Source organism: Lynx rufus, unplaced genomic scaffold, assembly GCF_022079265.1.
Source record: "Lynx rufus isolate CCGP_SWC_20201006 ecotype Redwood Valley unplaced genomic scaffold, mLynRuf1.p SCAF_2, whole genome shotgun sequence".
Taxonomy (NCBI): Eukaryota; Metazoa; Chordata; class Mammalia; order Carnivora; family Felidae; genus Lynx; species Lynx rufus.
The window spans coordinates 118,117,473-118,133,370 of record NW_025814834.1 but is presented as its reverse complement, the minus strand read 5'-3'; the positions used below and the strand labels follow the sequence as shown (position 1 = coordinate 118,133,370).

Below are 15,898 nucleotides of genomic sequence, written 5' to 3'. Positions count from 1 at the left end.
CTCTACGAATCAGCAGAGACTGGGCGGGAGCTGGAGGGCTCCACTCCGCCATAGGCAAATTAGGGAGGAGGGCGGAGGTTCTGAGCAACCAATTGCAAAGAGACAAAGCGATACTCTTTTTAAGGGAGAAGCTTATCCTGGGCGCTTCGTTGGGAGTCCTGTGGGGAGTCCTGGAAAGCAAATCAGACCCCGGGGGCGAGGCTTGGGTGCGGGGAAGGCCCGGATGCCAGGCTGAGGAGAATTGTATGTAGACAGAGTGAGAGGATTCTTAGGGATCATTTGTCCAACGATTTCATTTCATAGATGTAGATGAGGAAACAAGACTCAGGAGTTACTCCCCACTTCTACCTTTCCAAGATCACATGCAACGGGTTGGGGAGCTAAAACAAGGAAGGACATTTAATGAGCATACACTTACTCTACGTCAGACACCATGCAATGTACTTTAAGTGCAGTGTCTTACTTAATCACAATGACTAACTAGAGTTTATTATTTTACAGATAAGGCAACGGACACTCAGAAAGGTTAGATACATTGCCCAAAATTAAAGCTAGGAGATGGCAAAGAGGGATTCAAACATCGGTCTTCTGATTCCCAATACTTTGATCTTTTAGTTATACCACACATTGTTAGGTAATTTTCTGACTTCACCTATTCTAAGTTGGGAGAAACAGTAAGGAAGAGTGGAATGGGCCGCTCCCTTAACCTTCCATTAGAGCGAGGAAGAACTGGAAGATATGCAGAAATCAGAAAACCGAGAAGTCTAAGGGGACAGATTAAGACAATTACCCTTGTTCATGACCTGTCAGGCTGGGTTCCTCTGATTACTCTTACACACACACACACACACACACACACACACACACACACACACACTACACATCCTTTGTCAGTAGACCATCATGCCATTTTTACCTAGGTGAAGCTATACTTATCTCCATCCACCCCCCTGCAGTGGCTCAGGATGGGGAAATGAAAGTCAGAAGTAGAAAAAAAAATGGATGAAATGCACCAGTGAGATGAAAATTAGACCCCCAAGGAATAACTGGGAATAGTCACAAAATAAGAAGCTTGAAAGAGGGGCAGTTAATCTACTGGGATGTATGTGTTGATGGTGGAGGGAAGTACTTTTTGTAGGATATACTTTTTCAGAAATCTTAAGTTAAAGAATTTGAAGATGGACATAGGGGAGACTGGGCAAGTGAAAGTCTGCCAAACGCCTTAAAACCTTCAGGACATGGGACACTATTTCTTCTGCAACCACAGTTGGTCTGTTGGTCTCCTGCAAAGAAGGTGGCTGTAACCTCTAAGTATCCCCTAGATCATTATAGATATGCTTAGCATCACCCTCCATCCCTGTTCTTCATTCCCCACATCCCACACCCTCAGGCAGAAGTGACAAAACAGAGACTTCTGAACACATTTATTTGATATGTCAAGTGGAGAGAGGAGTGATTTAGGGCTACTCCCCACTTCTACCTGTGGGGGTGTTCATAAGCTCAGACGGACAGATTGCATCGTAGAGCCCATGGCCCACTCCCTGGGAAAATGAGACAACCTGTTGATTGGTTAGGGGAGCTAGATGGGAATAAAAGGCAGGAAGTTGAGAAGTAAAGCTGAGAGCAAGAAGGGCAGCAGCAGAACTGAGGCTGGGGATTGCTGCAGGAAACCCCTAAGGAAAGTGAAGAAGATATCCTGAAAAGTGGTTAGGGCTGGAAGCAGGGTGTGAAAGGAGCCAGGCCTGGAGAGAGAAGCAAGACCTACACAAGGGAGTGGGATATTCAGGAAGAGGGCAGAGTGTGCAAAGTCATGAACAAGCTGTGTTGCAGGGCATACATGGAAAGCAGGGGACTGCTTCTGCAGGAGGGCAAACAGATTGGATACTACCCATAAGTAGGGGTTCCCTACTGCTTCTGAACAAATGCAGGTGAGTTTGGGACCCACTTGGGGCCCTAGCACAAGTGGCCCTGTGTGTGCCATTCCTATGGATGGGTACACAAGTAATTCCCATATGCATGTGAAGTGACCAGCACATGAATGCATGTGTCTATATGCCCAGTAAATAGAGTACTTACCCTTCTCTGTGAATAAGAGTACTGTGCTTGTGGAAACTTTCTTACCCATGTGTGCGTGCACCGTGCCCGTGAGCACATGCAAGAGACCCCCATGTCCGTGGTGTGTGTGTGAGCTGGTTCTCCCACCTGTCCCATCAAGGTCCTGATCCCCACCCTCCTTGACTCCTCTCACTCGTCTCAGCGCCCTGGCTCCCCTGGCCCGCCTAGACTCTGGAAGCCCCCTAGCAGGCGGATCTGCTCAGTCTGCATCGAGTGGCGCCTCACCAACTTGCGCTTGGTCCTAGGAGAGCCTGGCGCCCCCGCCTGGGGAGGGGCGGGCAGCGAAGGCGCCCGACCTCCGGGTTGGGGGCGAATGTCGGGGATGGGAGGGTGGGGGCTGACGTTGAGCGGAGGCAGGAAACCAGGCCGCGTTTGCGCGATGTGGTCCAGGAGCAACGTCCCCGAGCCCCTCCGCTCCAGCAGCCCGGGACTCCGCCTCCGTCCGCTCAGGGGAGAGACGGCCCCAGGCAGACTCTCCTGGGACTGGCGCGGCGAGGGCGCCGAGCCGGCTGGAGGGAGGGTCAGCGGGGAGGCGCTGTATCGGCGGCGCTCCAGGGACAAGCGGCTGCACTCCGGCGAGTCGGGGCAAATATTCCCGGGAGTATCGAGCTCCACCGGCTCCATGCGGCTCAGTTTCTGCCTCAGCCCCGCAGGGGGACCGGACTCCTGAGCTTCTGGCGCAGTGTTTCGGCGAGAGAGAGGACCCCCACCCGTCACTTTCTCCGCCCACGGAGGCGGGTCCTCCGGGCCTTCAGTGCTGTGACGTCTGGAAAGACGGGGTCGACCGGTCAGGGTCAGGCCGTTGAATTCGGCGGTCAGGCGCTCGATCCCCGGCCTCCCTTCCGCGGGCGGGACAGGTTGAGGAGGGGCCACTAGGCCCCAGGGCTCGGAGTTGAGCCTTTTGAGTGGTTTTGGAGGGTGACGGGGTGGTTTGGGGAGCGGCTCAGAAGGGGAGGGGTCATCGGGGGGTTTAGGAAGAGGGAATTCGAATACGTCCCGCTTCTCCTCTTCTTCCTGAGCGCGAGGGGACAGCAACCCCCGTCCTCCTCCTCCTCCTCCTCCTCCTCCTCCTCCTCCTCCTCCTCCACCTCCTCCTCCTCCTCCTCCTCCTCCTGCAGCCTGCAGTTGGATTTCCGAAGGCGAAGTGCAGACCCCCGGGCTAGGAGGAGCGGGAGCCGGGTCCTCCACCCCCGGGGACGGTGGGGAATTGAGATACTGCCGTGTCTTCTTGGTTCCCGAGGGAGAGGTGTCGGTGGTGATGATGATGACCTCCGTGCCCTTGGCCTTACAGGCGTCCAGCAGCGTGGCAAGGGTCTCACGGTCCCCGCGGTCCAGGGCGTGAACAAGCGCCGAGGCGCCCGCGTGATCTCGCACTGAGGGGTCTGCACCGTGGGCAAGGAGCAGCGAAGCCACGGCGGCGCCCCCACCCCCGGCGCAAGCGTGCATGAGCGCGGTGCGCCCCAGGCGGTCTGCGATGTTGGGGTCAGCGCCTTGCTCCAGGAGGTAGCGTACCATGCGTGCCTTGTTCTGGGGGTCGTCGTAACGGGCCCGACAGGCCGCCATTAGCGCAGTCTCACCCTGGGCATCACCCTCATTCACGTAGGCGCCTCCCTCCAGAAGCAAACGGGCCAAGCGTAGCTTACCCTGACCCACGGCCCGAAGAAGAGCGTGGCCCTCGGTGTGCAGCATAGCTGCGGCTGGGGCGAAAGCACCAATGAAGCCGGGACGGGGGCCCGCCGAGGGTGTCTAGGGGCGTGGGGGTGGTGGCTGGCGGAAGCCTGAGGGCTCAGTGGCGAAGCCAATCCCTGCGAGAAAGAGAGATCTTATTGACGGATTCAGGCAGGGAAACTGAGGCACCGGTGGAAAGATACGGCGTGGGGAGATCTCTACGGCACGGCACACAGTCCTTCCTCTAACTCATGCCTTTGAGCCGCCCCCTCCCCCCAGCGCATGCCTGAGGAGGTGGGAAGGGTGCACCCGCATTGAAGGACGAGCGCGCGTGCAAATGCGTACGTGCACGCGCAGGGATACCGCACCCCCACCCTCACCCCACGGCTTATCAGACCTTTCCAGCATCCCCCTTTTCTTATCCGCACTTGGAATACCCCTTCCTAGGATGCTGAACGCCGCCCACCCACACACATGCACCCATACATTCACACACATAATTCCCATTCCTAACCTCTTTTAGGTTGCCACAGCCCCAAAAATTGAGTGGGGGGAGGGAAGCAGCTTGCATTTGGGACCTAAAACGGGTGGGGGGAGAATTGGGGGTTTCTTTTGCCCCTGCTATGTTCCCCATCACTCCTTGCTCTTTCCCTCCCAGGCTGTGCGCCCAAATAGATACCTGAATGTCCGCAGGATCTCCAAGAGGCCAGGACTGAGGCCAGGGCCCTGGGGCAGCCGGGGTGGCGGAACCGGGTTCCCGGGGGCCCACATGGCGTGGGGAGGGGCACCTGGATTCCCTGGTGTCAGTATCTGCGCCCCGGCACCGGATCCTGGTCCCTCCTCCCGGTGCGCCCCGGGCACGGCGCCGGCTCGGGAGGAGAGAAGCTGGGGGGGGGGGGGCGGAGCTCTGCCTTGCTATTTATAGCCTGGTCTCTGCGGGTGGGGGCGTCGGGCACCAAACCGTTCCCCCACCCATGCACACAAAAATCCTCAAAACCTAGAGGCTCCAATCCTGACTTCTCTTGCTGAGCCGACCTCCCCTCAGCCCCAACAAACCTAAATGTTCCTCAGGAGACTCCTCCGCGATCCAGACTGGGACCATCCCAATTCTTCCTTGAGCAGAGCCCCATTTTCCGCGTTTGATGTGTTTATGCGCGCCTGTACGCCCGATCTGACCTGCTACCCACAGCACATGGCACATTGTGCAGAGAGGTGGAGAGAGGCGATTGGAATCCACAGCCGGAGTCCATACTGCACAGAGAGAAGCAAGAGATCTGGTTGCCTCCTTGTAGTTTACATGTGAGGGGGAGCTGGAGCCAGACAGAGGTACATCCTCACTCCACCTCCTCCTAAACGGAACACACAGCACAGATAAACTTGAACCTCAGTTCCCTGGTACAGACCTCAGATAAGTGTGAGGAGAGTGGATGGATATACGGGGTCATTTTTAGGTACACCAGGGGGCATTCCCAGATGCCTTCCTCCCCACATTCTTGGAGAGGGAGAGGGAAAGAGAAAAGGGGAAGAGAGAAGAGCGACCCTTGTAACACATCCTTTCTCACTGCATCTCTTTATAATCAATCTTTCTTAGACTGTCATTATTTTCCCATCTTGCCTGAAGGTCTCTGTCCGATGGCTCCTGATGTCTTCTCTCTGCCTATCTGTCACAATTGTAACCCGTCTCTCTCTGCTGTCTGTCTCTGCCTCTCCTTGCCACCTGCCCTGTCTCCATGGTTACCATAGCTTCCATCTGCATATTTTAGGAATGAGTTTGTGTCCAGCTGGAAGGCATCAGGGAAGTGGAAGATGAGGGAAAAAAAAATCCCAAGGATTTGGAAAACTCACCTGGGATCATTCATACTGGCGGCCACCAGACACAAGATACTAAAAATAATGTTCCTGGAGAAGGAGGAAGAGAAATATTGCTGGGAAGCTACCCATTTTTATTAGCCACCATTTACGGGACGCCAACTATGTGCCAGGTACTTCACATATATTATTTCCAATCTTCACAACAATGCTATAAGGTAGGAATCTCCTTTTTATCTCCTTGTTATAGGTGAAGAAACTGATACCTAAGTTAAGCAAGTTCTTCAAAACCTCACAGCTCTGTTTCTGTCCTATTCCAAAGACGGGGCACTTCCCACTGGATCTACAGCCTCCCAAGTCAAGAGGCTTCACTCCCAGGCCCATTTTCTCTGACATCTGGGATAGTCTTCTTGACTAACTCCTAGATTTTATGTCCACTCTGAATTCCTTCCCTGTGTGTGTGTGTGTGTGTGTGTGTGTGTGTGTGAATGAAAATAGGGCTCCTCTCCGCCTCCCTCCCACCAACCATGCCCCTCTTCAGCAAGGGCTAGGAGGAGCTGGAAGGCAATAGAAAATGTAGGAAACACTGGGCTCCTTCCCTGCCTCCCCAACTCTGGTTCTCTAATTCCTAATCCTTCCTTCCCCAAACTTTCCGCTCATCTTCTCACAGACATGGCAGCAACCCACAGGGGGAAAAAATAATAGAAAATAAATATTCAGTTGTGGTGCTGGAGGGAAGCCCTGTAGGACTGGAGGGAAGGCAAGAGTGATGGAGGGGAGGCCGAGCTGTGAAGCCCCAGTCACAAAAAGAGCGATCCCTAAGGAACAACCCTTTCATTTCTCTGTGGGAGCTTTCTCAACAGTGTCCCTCGGTGAGTTCTAAGCGTGAACTCTCGCTAGCCAGGAGCTCCGCCATCTGAGATGAGGTCGGAAATAATCAAGCCCTGGTTGATTCTGCAACCCTCTCTCCGCGCCACGGCGGGCTTCCCAAGCCTGGGTTCTGGCTGACTCTCCCCCTCCTTCCTTCTCCTCGGCTTCAAGTGGGCGGATCTCCCTCCTGGTCTTCTCCTAGATTGGCCGGGAGAATTGACCAATGGGAAGCCCTGGGAGGCGGAGCTAGGACGCCAGAAGCTAAAGGAAGACCTGCAAATTTCAAGTTGGCTGCGACGTGGGCTCCGCGTGGGGGAGGGGCAGCAGGTAAGGCTCCGTCCCGGTAGCGCTGACCTGGTTCTGTCCCACACCTCCCGAACTAGTTCGCCAGGGCCACGCTGCGAGATAGATAGACAACGCATTCCGGCAGCCTGTTGGATCAGCCCCCTCTGGTTTCCTACTCTTCTTTCCCTTTCTCTTCAGGGCTCCCATTGCTGTACCGATTATACAGAGAACTGCAGTTTTCTTTCGTGGATAGGGGAGACAGATTAAAGCACAAAGTGAGAAAGATTCACTCTTGTATCTCTGACTTTTTGTTACGGCATCAGCTTCCCCCGAATATTTTATCATTATTCCCTTGTCTAAGAGTCTGACAAACTCCTGTTATTAAGAATCAGCTGAAATATTGTCTCCTACCTGTAGCTTTCTTGGACCACCTCTTCTTCCTTTTTTTTTTTCCTTCGTAATTAATTGTTCCCCAGTCTGAAGGTAACGTTTTATGCGTACCTCTATTAGAGCACTTGGTGTGTGGTCTCTAATATTTCTCTGTTCTTCTGAGAATATATTGTTTTGTAGGCAGGTTCTTGTACTCAATACAAAGTGCCCAATAAAGGTTACTTGAATGGAATTGATTGCGAAGGCCGACTTTAAACTCCTAGCATAATTAGGGAACAATTAATAAAAGATGAAATAAAATACAATACAGTATCTAATTAAGATCTCTTAAATTAGTGGTTTGTAATGCAATTGCTCCCACAGTCCAGAGAAAGGAGAAAGCTAGGAGGACTGGGATGGTGAAGGGAGGCTTGATGAATCACCAGGTCTCAAGTTTGGAAGAGCCCTCAGAAATCATGTATTCATCCATCTATCCATTCATTCATTCATTCAAAAAATATTTATTGAGCATCTACTATATGCCAGACACAATGCTAGACAATGGGGATCATAGTGAATCCTCTACTTTAGACATGCGTCCTTCCTCTGATAAACCATATTTAGTAAATTGTTACCCATCTTCTACTTAAACATCACTCGTAAGAAGACTCCCTAGCTCACTTTGCAGGTCATCCCATTTTTGGATATTTGTTCTTCAGTTAATATCCAACAAATATTCTAAACAAATATGTAGCTCAAAAAAAATGCCTTCCTCACCTCCATTGTAAAAGAAGGAGCACTGTCCTGGTGGTAGCATTCTTAAAAATAAAGAAAAACCATCCCCTTTGGTTTCTTTCTTTCTTTTTTTTAATGTTTATTTATTTTTGAGAGAGACAGAGAGAAAGACAGAGTATGAGCAGAGAGGGACAGAGAGAGCAGGAGACACAGAATCTGAAGCTGGCTCCAGGCTCTGACCTGTCAGCACAGAGCCTGACCGACTGTGAGATCATGACCTGAGCCAAAGTCAGTCCCTTAACTGACTGAGCCACCCAGGTACCTTCCCTTTGGTTTCTGATTTAAAAAGTAATATACATTTATTCTAAAAAAATTGGAAACACATAAAGGTGTAGATAAAAATGTCTATTATTTCATGACCATGATCTAGGGATAACCGTTATTATTATATTATTATTATTATTATCAATTTCTTTTCTGCACGTATACATGTGTGTGTTACATAAATCAGGCTATACCACAAATATAATTTTTATCCCGTTTCCCTCCACTGTACATAGTGAACATTTTTTTTTTGCCTTTAAGTATTATTTGAAGTCATTTTTCTTTCTACATGATAGCCTAAAATGGATATTTGATTTTTTTTTTAACCATTCATTTTTTTGTTGAGCCATTTAGGTTATTTCAGAAGTTTTGCTACCATGGATAGCTCTTTGATGACCAGACATGTTTACATGTCTGACTATATATATGATGACATCTTTAAGGATACATTTTTTAAAGTAGGATTACTGGATTAAGGATATGAACATTTAAAAGGCTGTTGCTCCCCTGAAATACTGTGTATAAAGACAATCCTTCCAATGAGGTATGAGAGTGTCCCATCTCAAAAAAACTGTGGCAACCTGATTATTCTTTAAGTGTTTGTCAATTTGGTAGGTGAAGAATGATTTTGTCGATCACTATTTTATCAATTGCCTATTCATGTCCTTTGCACATTTATTCTATTGGTATGATTCTTTTCATTTGCATGTCCATGAGTTCTTATATAATAAGAGTATTAACTCCTTGTTTTATTTATCAGAAATATGGGAAACCCTAAATATTAGAGTGCTCTAGTCCTCAATCTCTGGATCTCTTCTTTTCTCTGTTCACATCCACTCCTTTAGGGATCCCACCCAGTCTCATGGCTTGAAATATTTGTATACTGACAACTCCACCAATTTAAACTCCATTGGTATAGCAGTTTTTGTTTGTTTTGCTCACTGCTATGTCCCTAGCACTTGGAACAGTGCTTGGCATATAACAAGCACTCAGTAGATATTTTTTGAATGAATTAAGATGGTATTATTATTATTATTATTATTATTCCCATTTTACAGATGAGGAAACAGGTTTAGAGATATTAAATAAATTGCTGTAGGTTGTATAACTAGGAAATGGCAGAACTAGAATTCAAATCCATGTTCTTAACCACTACACGTACTGCCTTTCTTAAATTTGATGTCATGGTTTTTCTGTATTTTGTTGAAATCTGCTTCTTAGTTAACTTCTACCACAATACAGTTAGGCATAAATGGGAATGAGTGTCATGTATATGAGATGTTGTTGTTTGGGGGAAGGAGAGTGCACAGGTGAACTCTAGGGAGGGTTGACGATAAGAAAAAGCAATTTGGGACCAGATTATGGAAGACCCTAAATATCCTCAAGAATTTAGATTCAATCACAATCTTAAAGAATAGAAACTCATGGTAGATTCCTGACCTGAGGGGGCTGAGATGGATGGTTCAGTTTCCCAGCCAACCACCAGTTTATTGCCTCAATTAAATAAGGTTTTTTTCTTTTTTTCCTCTCTCTCTCCCTTTTTTTTTTTAACCCCACATCCTTGGAGACCACTTGGTTATATGTGGAAATGGAATTCAATGTGTCTAACCTCAAAGCTCACAGCTTTTTCTTGACTCCTTACTGCTTTGCAATCAAAACAGCTCTTGTCCCCACTGCCAGAACTGGGTCTGTCAAGTGGAATTATACCTAAACCAGCTGGTTAGTGTCCTTTCCCCTGAAAGGGCCTGAAGACATGCTTACAAATTCTGACTTCTTCTCTAGTGTCCATGAGACATCCTTTCTCTCCTAATAAGTCCTTTCAATCAGATCACAATTTAACCTATTAGCTAACTTCTTATTTTTTCCTCACATTTTTTTGTTGGACCTAAAACTTTCCAAATTCCTCATACACACATTTTTTCACCCTCTCCTTCCTGCTACATATTGTTAATCTCACCTATTACTCTGTTGGTATATTTAAAATTTTTTTAATGATTATTTTTCTCTTATTACAAAAGAAATACCTTTCAGTATAGAAAACAAACGTTAAAATACACATAACCCCTCAAAAAGCAAACACCCATCACCTCAAATTAACCAATATTAATTTTCAGTGTATAACCTTCAAAAACAACTTTTTTATCATACATGAAGTATGTATATGTGTGTTTGACAAAATAGATTTCTTTATACACATTTCTAAATCTTTTTTTCACCAGCTAATCTTTTGTTGAGTGCATTTTGTTGAACTATATATTTCTTGTTTAGAGTGTTTTTTGGATATTAATTGAAGAACAAATATTATTAATTGAAGACTTGCAAAGTGAGCCAGGGATTCCTCTTACTAAAGATGTTTAAATAGAAACTAGATAACAATTTACTAAATATGGTTTATCTGAGGAAGGATACATGTCTAGAGTAGAAGATTCACTATGATCCCCATTGTCCAGCATTGTGTCTGGCATATAGTAAATGCTCAATAAAAATTTGTTGAATGAATGAATACGTGATTTCTGAGGGCTCTTCCTAACTTGAGATCTTGTGATTCATCAAGCCTCCCCTCATTATCCCAGTCCCCCTAGATTTCTCCCCTATCCCATCATATTAAGGGCACATACTAGCAGTGTAATTCAATATTGTTGATGTTGAACTTGGTCACCTGACTGAAGTAGTGTTTGTCCACTTTCTCCACTGTAGAGTTATACCGCTCCCCACCTTTCCAAAGCTGAATTGGACAAAATCCCCTATATATAGTCCACCCTTAAGGAGTGGGAAGTTCTACTCCCCCTCTTCAGGGTGGAATCTACATAATTTATTTGGAATTCTACACAAGAGGTTTGTCTTTTCTCCCCCATGTATTAACTTATTTAATCATTTCTATCAGTGTGGACTCATGATATTTATTTTATACTTTGGGGTTATAACTTAATACTACTTTATTGCTCAAATTCTTCTTTGGCCATTGGGATCTCTTCCAGTAGACTCTTATGCCCCTTTGACATAGCCTGCCAATGTCTGTATGCTGTTGTTTTGAGTGCTTCTTTACTTTCTGGCACTAGAAGATGCTTCAGGCTCGCCTTGGGTATTTCCTGCCCCAGCCCTTAGAATCAGCCATTTCTCCAAGAAGCCCTGGGTCTTTTTTTGTTGGAAAATGGTCTTAGAAACCAAGATCTGGGTGCTAGGTGTGCTCTTTGTCACTGGGATATCATTTCTTACAAGTTTCATTTTCATTTGGTAACTTTACCCCCCATCCTACCTGCCTCTGACTGGTCTCTTAAGATTGATGACAACAGGCAGAGTTCTGCTACTTCTAGTAACAGAAGGAACTTTCGATTCATCAGAGTTTATCACTGTGGGGTGGGCTGCCTTGGGGGAGAACAGATACCCTCTCTTTAAGAAAATGCCACTGTGGGTGCCTGGGTGGCTCAGTCAGTTAAGCATCTGACTTCGGTTCGGGTGTCATGATCTCCCGGTTTGTGAGTTTGAGCCCTGCATCAGGCTCAGAACCTGGAGCCTGCTTCAGATTCTGTGTCTCCCTCTCTCTCTGTCCCTCCCCCACTTGCACTCTGTGTCTTGCTCTCAAAAATAAATAAACATTAAAAAAAAAGAAAGAAAGAAAATGCCACTGGAAGTGAAATGATTAACAACTTACAAAGTGGAGTACTGGGTTGGGAGGGCTTTTGGACTAGATACCTCTACTGGTCCTTCCAACTCTAAGATTCTAAGTGCTCCTAAGTGGTATTACAAAAAAATAAATTGATTGTAATGGCTCTCCCCACCACCACCTCCCACCACTGACCGTGAGACTGATGACTTATCCTTATCCCCCACAGTAGATGCTTAATACATGTTTTGCTGAAATTCACTGCATTGGATTGAATTGGGGCCTGGTTGGGTGTGGAAAGCCAGGGAGAGAAAGAATTCAAAGATTAGATGGCGATATGCAGACAGTGACAAATATCAAATTACCTTAGGGATGGAGGGAAGTTTTATCCAGAGGTCTAATCACTTTCCCTTTTGTGCTGGAGTTACACTACTTTGCAGTTATCTGTCCTGTTGGGACTATGTCTCATCCGTGTCTGTATTTCCAGAAACACGCTGCCTGGTACAATGCCTTTCCTATCAACATTTGTTGAATTACACTGGTTTTGGGGGGCCCTAGGGGAAAAGACTGAGTGTCTTGCACCTCCCTGGCTTCCTATCATTCTACCATACTTTTCTCTTTGTTTTTGTCTTTATCAGGTTTTTCTCACTGGATCTCTGAATACCCAGGCCCCCTCCACCATGGCCAGTCGGGGTGGGGGCCGGGGTCGTGGCCGGGGCCAACTGACCTTCAACATGGAGGCTGTGGGCATTGGGAAGGGGGATGCTCTTCCCCCACCCACCCTGCAGCCTTCTCCACTCTTCCCTGTGAGTATCTGCCCCCCTTCCTGAGACTCCCGTGTGCCCCTGGCTGACTATATATGATCCAGGATTCCTTGTGGGCCATCATAAAACTCATCTTGCCCCTTTCTGTCTCTATGCTTCCAACTCACATGGGATGTTTCCCAGGCAAGGTAGTTTCTCATACTCTCAGCTCCCCAGCTTTCAAAATACTGTATTGTTCCCCACATTTTTCTTGGCCCTCTGTTCAGTGGGAGCATTGGATTGAACTGGGGGGGGAGAGAGACCCTTCTAGATATGTTCTCTAGTGTTTTTTCCCTGAACTGACCACTGCCCCTGCTTCCTTAGCCCTTGGAGTTCCGTCCAGTGCCTCTGCCCTCAGGAGAGGAAGGGGAATACGTTCTGGCACTGAAGCAGGAGCTACGAGGGGCCATGAGGCAGCTCCCCTACTTCATCCGGCCAGCTGTCCCCAAGAGAGGTCAGTTGGAATGCTAGCATCGTGTTCTGAGTGCCTTTCATGAGCAGTGCCCTGTACACAGCACTCTGCGGGCCAGAGAGGCCAGAAGCAGCACAGGAAGCTCGCTGTCTAACTGGGGAGATCATAACAATTACCCCTGCATTTGAAATGCATTATCCATGGTTTGTTCTGAGTCTCACACACGGGTCTCTGAGAAGCCCTCCTAAGCTTAACAGGATTACAAAGAGGTCAGGGAGACCAGGAGGGACTGGAGAAGGGGAGTCACTGGGAGGCTTGGGATAGTGGATATTTACCAACAGGTGTGGAAGTGCAGTGTTGGAGTATATTGACAAACAGTGCTTTTTGATTAAAGCCTTAGGAGCTGAAGCTCAGAGGCATGAAAGGCCTGCCTGGTAGCCCCATTAACAAGGAGTAAAGGGAAGACTGAAACCCTAGTCCCTTGCTCTCTAGTGTACTTCCACCGTATCACACTACCTCTCAATATAGCCATGTCTTTGGGTTAAGGGAGATAACAAAACATTGTAATTTGGGGTGGCAAAGGGACAACATGGATGAGTGTTGAAGGTCCTTGTTAAAGCTGATCCCCTGGGCTCTGAGCTTGGGGAACAGACAGTGCCTGAGTATTGAGAGGGCTGGGTCCTCAGAAACAACCCTGTTCTAGGGCTCTGAAAGGATAAAACTTTGACCCTTGGCCTCTGACCCCTCAGATGTGGAGCGTTACTCAGACAAATATCAGATGTCAGGGCCGATTGACAATGCCATCGATTGGAACCCTGGTAGGTGATGGGCCCTTTCGTTGCCTGCCCTTTCTTAAAATCCTTGAGATGCCACAAGCCACCAGCCCATCCACCTTTCTGTGTCCCCTCCTCCCCTCTATACAGTATTTACACACTGGAGCCCTAGATGTCCTCCCAAACACTCTCAGACTGTACCTGAAAACCTATCAAATAGCCCCCGTTTCCCTGGAGGCACCCAAGCCACAGTTTTGTCCCAAGTAACTTTGACCCAATCCCTTCCTTCCTCACCATTATCCTGACTCTTACTTCTCCTTTAAAACTGGTTATTCACAGGAGACCCCAGGCAGGGTCTTACTGGCTTTTATGTTCCCACTGTTCCCAGATTGGCGACGTTTACCCCGTGAGTTAAAGATCCGAGTGCGGAAGCTACAAAAGGAACGTGAGTATATCTGGGGAAAGGAGGCAGAAGAGAGATTTCCTTCATCAGCTGGAGGGCCAAGGCTGTTGGTGGTCTTGCCTGCCGTCCCAGTTCCTGCCCATTCCACCCAGTATGGTAGCTGGGTGCCATGTGGCCACATGAGGGCAGCAGAGTGACATGGTCTCTGCAAGAGGGTGGGGTGGACCGCTAACAAGGAAGTTTGCTCTCAGATGATTCACCTTTTGATTCCCTGACCAGGGACCACCATCCTAATCCCCAAGAGGCCCCCCAAGAACACAGAAGATAAGGAAGAAACAATACAGAAACTGGAGGTGAGGAGGAAATGTGCATAGAGACCACCTGGGTCCCAGCCCCATTCCCTGTCCTTTGGCCCATCTGTGCCTCATTCTTTCCCTTCTCTGAGCTGAGTCCGAGTTTCTCCTTCTGTTCATCTTTACATCAGACCCTGGAGAAGAAGGAGGAGGAAGTGACTTCAGAGGAAGATGAAGAGAAAGAAGAAGAAGAAGAGAAGGAAGAGGAAGAAGAAGAGGAGTACGACGAAGAAGAACATGAAGAGGTGAGAGGGCTCTCCTTCCACCCTCAGTTCCCCTCTCTTTCTCATAAGCTCTGGGAGTCTCAATTCCATCCACCAGGGTTGTTCTCCTCCAGAGGGTTGGAGAGCCAAAGGAGATGTCCCCCCGGAGGAGAGCGCCCTCCACTTCCTGTGCCCCCAGGCTCTTCTCAAGAGCAAGTGGCAGCCCCAAGGGACTTCCCAGGCATGGAATGGTTTAAGGGTGGGAGGTGGGGGGGCGGCTGCTGATACACTGGGAGGAAGGAGAATGCTGAAAACGTGCCTACTTTGATTTCTTTTTGTTCTGTTTCAGGAAACTGATTACATCATGTCATATTTTGACAATGGAGAGGACTTTGGGGGTGACAGTGATGACAATATGGATGAGGCTATATACTGAAGAAGGACCCTGAACAATATCTCAGACCTTCACATCGCTCTTGATTGAAGATACAGAAGTAACTGTCGCTATTACTTGGTTTTGTGGACAAGCGAATCATTTGCTTAGAGTCCAGATAAACTGGCCCTGGAGATAGGAATGGAGAATGATGACAGATAGTTCTCTTTTCCACCCTTCCCCTCCTTCTACCCTTGTGTCACCTCTGATAGCTTGGGGGGAGAGGGCAAAGGACCAATGTCTTAATTGTACGAAAGAAGGAAGGGTCAAAGAAGAACTGGGCTTTTAGAGCTGAGACAGCTGTACACGTGCCACTCCCCGCACTTTTTTGTAGTGGAAGATAATTGGGGGTGTATGCAGTTAGGAGGAGTAAGGCCAGTTTTATATTTTTAAATAAAATGTTTTTAGCTGTCTGTCTGTCTGTCTGTCTGTCTGTCCAGGGTGAGGCCTGATGGGAGAAGCCTGGCGAAAAGAAGGGAATGGCCTAGTTGGGGCATTTTTCCCTTGCCTGTCAGAGTCCAGTGTGACACACTGGCATTGCAGCCTTCCTGTCCTTTACCCCTTCCGTCCCACTCCTGTGGCGGGACACATACTCCCAATCTAGCCCTGCCAAGGAACATTCAAGAACTCATCTATGAGGCTGTGCGGAGTGAGTAGTAGAGAAGAACGGCCCACGCCCTGTAAGACCAGCCGGCTTCTGAACCTCTGGTCCTCAGGCCACAGGACATGATCGTCTCTT

General features: G+C 48.1%; 2 protein-coding genes across 3 annotated transcripts; one reads left to right on the top strand and one right to left on the bottom strand.

Moving 5' to 3' along the window:
- Positions 1 to 2,253: 2,253 nt before the first annotated feature.
- ANKRD34A (ankyrin repeat domain 34A) lies at positions 2,254 to 3,931 on the bottom strand. Its single transcript, XM_047084691.1, has one exon. The coding sequence runs from the start codon at positions 3,802 to 3,804 to the stop codon at positions 2,254 to 2,256; it is 1,551 nt and encodes a 516-aa protein (XP_046940647.1). The 5' UTR covers positions 3,805 to 3,931.
- A 936-nt stretch (positions 3,932 to 4,867) lies between these two features.
- Positions 4,868 to 15,572, top strand: POLR3GL (RNA polymerase III subunit GL). Of its 2 annotated transcripts, none has more exons than XM_047084692.1 (9): positions 4,868 to 5,765; positions 6,665 to 6,789; positions 12,418 to 12,585; positions 12,907 to 13,036; positions 13,744 to 13,812; positions 14,156 to 14,212; positions 14,450 to 14,523; positions 14,655 to 14,768; positions 15,076 to 15,572. In XM_047084692.1, the coding sequence occupies exons 3-9, from the start codon at positions 12,460 to 12,462 to the stop codon at positions 15,160 to 15,162; spliced, it is 657 nt and encodes a 218-aa protein (XP_046940648.1). In that variant the 5' UTR covers positions 4,868 to 5,765; positions 6,665 to 6,789; positions 12,418 to 12,459; the 3' UTR covers positions 15,163 to 15,572. The 2 variants fall into 2 exon arrangements, with proteins under 2 accessions (XP_046940648.1, XP_046940649.1); XM_047084693.1 differs by having other exon boundaries at positions 6,444 to 6,789.
- Positions 15,573 to 15,898: the final 326 nt, after the last annotated feature.

What these genes read in the sequence shown, in the direction of transcription:
- ANKRD34A (XM_047084691.1), bottom strand. Translation starts at nt 3,804, where the DNA reads ATGCTGCACACCGAGGGCCACGCTCTTCTTCGGGCCGTGGGTCAGGGT.
- POLR3GL (XM_047084692.1), top strand. Translation starts at nt 12,460, where the DNA reads ATGGCCAGTCGGGGTGGGGGCCGGGGTCGTGGCCGGGGCCAACTGACC. An exon ending in TGCCATCGATTGGAACCCTG is followed by an intron (nt 13,813 to 14,155) that starts GTAGGTGATGGG and finishes CACTGTTCCCAG; the next exon opens with ATTGGCGACGTTTACCCCGT. An exon ending in GCGGAAGCTACAAAAGGAAC is followed by an intron (nt 14,213 to 14,449) that starts GTGAGTATATCT and finishes TTCCCTGACCAG; the next exon opens with GGACCACCATCCTAATCCCC.